General features: G+C 51.2%; 1 protein-coding gene across 1 annotated transcript; it reads left to right on the top strand.

The window, feature by feature from the left end:
* The first annotated feature begins 210 nt into the window (after window positions 1-210).
* Window positions 211-2,852, top strand: LOC148867640 (uncharacterized). The gene is made up of 3 exons (XM_088976496.1): window positions 211-1,410; window positions 1,951-2,229; window positions 2,394-2,852. Exons 1-3 carry the CDS (start codon window positions 211-213, stop codon window positions 2,850-2,852), a joined length of 1,938 nt encoding a protein of 645 aa, XP_088832622.1.
* The last annotated feature ends 534 nt before the right edge of the window (window positions 2,853-3,386 follow it).

Below are 3,386 nucleotides of genomic sequence, written 5' to 3'. Positions count from 1 at the left end.
GAAAAGGCATTGAATTTTCGATCAAGAGAAGAGCTTAGGAGAGTTAAGGTGATCTCTTGGACAAATCAACCCCTAGTTCGCCACAATAGGGTCAGCACGCAAAGGGAAGGGCAAGGGAAGGCTAGGAGTTTTCCCCGTGGACCGCCCTGTGACAAGATCCTACGCATGGGCCCATAACATTTTCGTATTAGAGCCTAGCGCCATGGCGACATGGAGCAGTTATCATCCAAGGTCCACGAAATTGAACACCGACTCGTGGAAAATCACGCAGAAGTAAGAGAGGTCAAGGAACTTCAACGCCTACTAGAGTTATACTACGCCACCAGAGAAAGGAGTCCAGAAGAGGTGGCCACCAACCACAGCCGCCGCCCAAAACGGGTCGAAGGCGCCGGTGAACGACAAGACACCACCCCAGCTGCAGCGGTCATACCCAAATACAGTCGTTTGGAGTTTCCCTCCTACAGCGGCAGCGGTGACCCACTGGGATGGTTGTACTGCTGTGAGCAATTCTTTCGTAATCAACGCATGGATGAGAAGGACAAGGTCAGCCTGGCCACATTTCACCTAACCGAAGAAGTGCAGCTCTGGTTCTACCGAGTAGAGCAGGAAGAAACAGGTCTTAGTTGGGAGCAGTTCAAGTCATGCTGCCTCCTTCGATTCGGACCCCCATTAACAAGCAACCCCTTGGGGGAACTCATTAACCTCAAGCAGACAGGGACCGCAGCAGAATATCAACCGCAGTTTCAAACCCTTCTCACTAGAGCCTCTTCAGTACGGCCAGACCAGCAGGTGGATATGTTCACAACTGGCCTATCCGAACCTTTGCGAGTTGACGTAGAGATGCAGAGCCCGCCTAACCCGGTCATAATAATGAATTTAGCCCGAGCCTTTGAGCGCAAACTGCAGATTAGCAGAGGGCCTTCCAGCGTGGGACGCCCAGCAACGACTTGGACAAACCCGAAGCCTGCTGGAGGAGGACCTTCGCTGGCAGCCAACAGGGAACCACGGCCTTTCACTAGTAACCCTCCCCGATCTGCAACCAGCATGGGGAGCAGCACGACGGCACCTCCCATCAGACGTCCATCCAGAGCTGAGATGGCAGAATGCCGAGCTAAGGGCCAATGCTTCAACTGTGACAAATTGTACTCTGTCGGCCACTGCTGCAAGCGGTTGTTCTGCCTCCTGGTAGACGAACTGGAGGAGGAAGAAGAGGAGCAGGCAACTCTGGAACCCGAGATCTCCCTTCACGCCATCACCGGAATTCAAAACTCTCAAACCATGCGGTTGCAGGCCCAAGTAGCAGGAAAACAGGTACAGGTTCTGGTGGACTCAGGGAGCACACATAATTTCATCAGCAAGCAAGCGGCGCTCCAACTGAAACTACCGGTGGAAGATAGACCATGGCTTCAGGTAGCCGTAGCAAATGGGGAGAGAGTTCACAGCCCAGGGATTTGTTGAAACATCCAAATATAGGTGGATTCTGAACCATTCCTCACTGACCTATTTGTATTGCCCCTAGATGAGTTTGATATAGTATTGGGAATCAAGTGGCTCATCACCCTCGGCCCTATCCTATGGGACATCAGTGCCTTGACCATGATGTTTAACCTACATGGGAAACAAGTCACCTGGAAAGGGACCAAGATGAAAGCAAAAAGACCACAAGTACATACTCTCCATGGCGACGCCTTGCACACTGCCAAGATGGAGAAACTTCAGGCAGATTTTCCAAACGTGTTCTCAGAACCCAAGGGCCTTCCCCCTGTCCGATCGTGTGACCATCGGATACCATTAATGCCAGGGACTGGACCCTTGGTCATTCGACCGTACCGCTACCCACACCTTTAGAAGGATGAGATAGAGAACCAGTGTACAGAGATGCTGAAGTAGGGTATTATCCGCCCAAGCCGCTCCCCATTCTCTTCGCCGGTCTTGTTGGTTCCAAAACAGGACAACACCTGGAGGTTCTGTGTAGACTATCGGGAGCTCAACAACAGGACCGTCAAGGACAAGTTCCCGATCCCTGTGGTGGATGAACTGCTAGATGAGCTCCATGGGTCTCAATATTTCTCTAAGCTGGATCTCAGGTCAGGCTACTTCCAGGTTCGAATGGTCCCAGAAGATGTGATGAAAACAGCCTTCCGAACGCATCACGGCCACTTTGAATTCTTGGTCATGCTTTTTGGTCTCACAAACGCTCCATCCACATTTCAGGCCTTGATGAACGAGGTATTTAGACCCCACCTCCGCAGGTTCGTCCTAGTTTTTTTTACATCTTGATTTACAGTGCGTCGTGGGTGGAGCACATTCGTCACCTACGAACAGTTCTGGAGCTGCTTCGCCAACATAAGCTCTTCCTAAAATGAACTAAGTGTTCCTATGGAGAGCAATAGGTCCTTTATCTAGGACATATAATCAACAGGGAAGGAGTCTCAGTAGATGACTCCAAGATTCAGGCCATTCGGGAGTGGCCCAAGCCTCAGTCCACTAGGGCTCTCCATAGGTTCTTAGGTCTCATGGGATACTACCGCAAGTTTGTAAGAGACTACGGACTACTGGCTGCCCCATTAACCAAGTTGTTGAAGAAGAATGCATTCCAATGGGATGAAGCAGTGGACGCCGCTTTCACAAACTTAAGAGAGGCACTCTCCTCTACCCCTGTGCTGCAACTACCAAACTTTAATCAGGAGTTTACGGTTGAGTGTGATGCTTCTGGCATGGGCATCGGTGCAATGCTACAGCAGCAAGAGCACCCCATAGCCTTCTTCAGTCACAAGCTAGCAGACCGGCACCTAAAGCTATTCGCCTACGAGTGTGAATTAATTGGGCTTGCCAAGGTCGTTCAACACTAGAGGCCATATTTGTGGGGCAGACCATTCGTCATCAAGACAGACCATTACAGCCTCAAGTACCTTCTAGAGCAGCGGCTTACTACCCCACCCCAGCAGCACTGGGCAAGTAAACTGCTAGGGTTTGACTTCCGCGTAGACCACAAGACAGGGACTTCAAACCGGGCCGTCGATGCACTGTCAAGGCGTGATGAAGACACGGTCCACCTTTGCACGATCTCCCGGCCCCGCGTTACCCTATTAGAGAACCTAAGGAGCATACTGCCCCAATCACCAACTTGGAGGGATCGGGTGCAAGAATTACAAGCAGGTACAACCAGTCCGAACTGGTCCATCCATGAGGGACTTGTGCTGTACAAAGGGAGGGTATATCTCCCGACAGATTGCCCATTGATTCCAGCCATCATCGCCAGCATCCATAGCGCCACCCACGAAGGGATTCATAAGACATTGCACCGCGTCCGCACCGATTTTCATTGGTATGGTATGCACAGCTCAGATAGGGATTTCATCCAGAACTGCTCTACATGTCAGCAA

This window comes from Nelumbo lutea, chromosome 3, assembly GCF_056320005.1.
Source record: "Nelumbo lutea isolate HS-2025 chromosome 3, American lotus-T2T, whole genome shotgun sequence".
Taxonomy (NCBI): Eukaryota; Viridiplantae; Streptophyta; class Magnoliopsida; order Proteales; family Nelumbonaceae; genus Nelumbo; species Nelumbo lutea.
The sequence above is the reverse complement of the archived record's forward strand: the minus strand, read 5'-3'. Positions and strand labels throughout refer to the sequence as shown.

Excerpts from the sequence above, each read along its gene's own strand:
- LOC148867640 (XM_088976496.1), top strand. The coding sequence starts at position 211 with ATGGAGCAGTTATCATCCAAGGTCCACGAAATTGAACACCGACTCGTG. Across the intron at positions 1,411-1,950 it reads AAGATAGACCATGGCTTCAG|GACAACACCTGGAGGTTCTG; the intron begins GTAGCCGTAGCA and ends GTTCCAAAACAG. Across the intron at positions 2,230-2,393 it reads TTCAGGCCTTGATGAACGAG|GTCCTTTATCTAGGACATAT; the intron begins GTATTTAGACCC and ends GGAGAGCAATAG.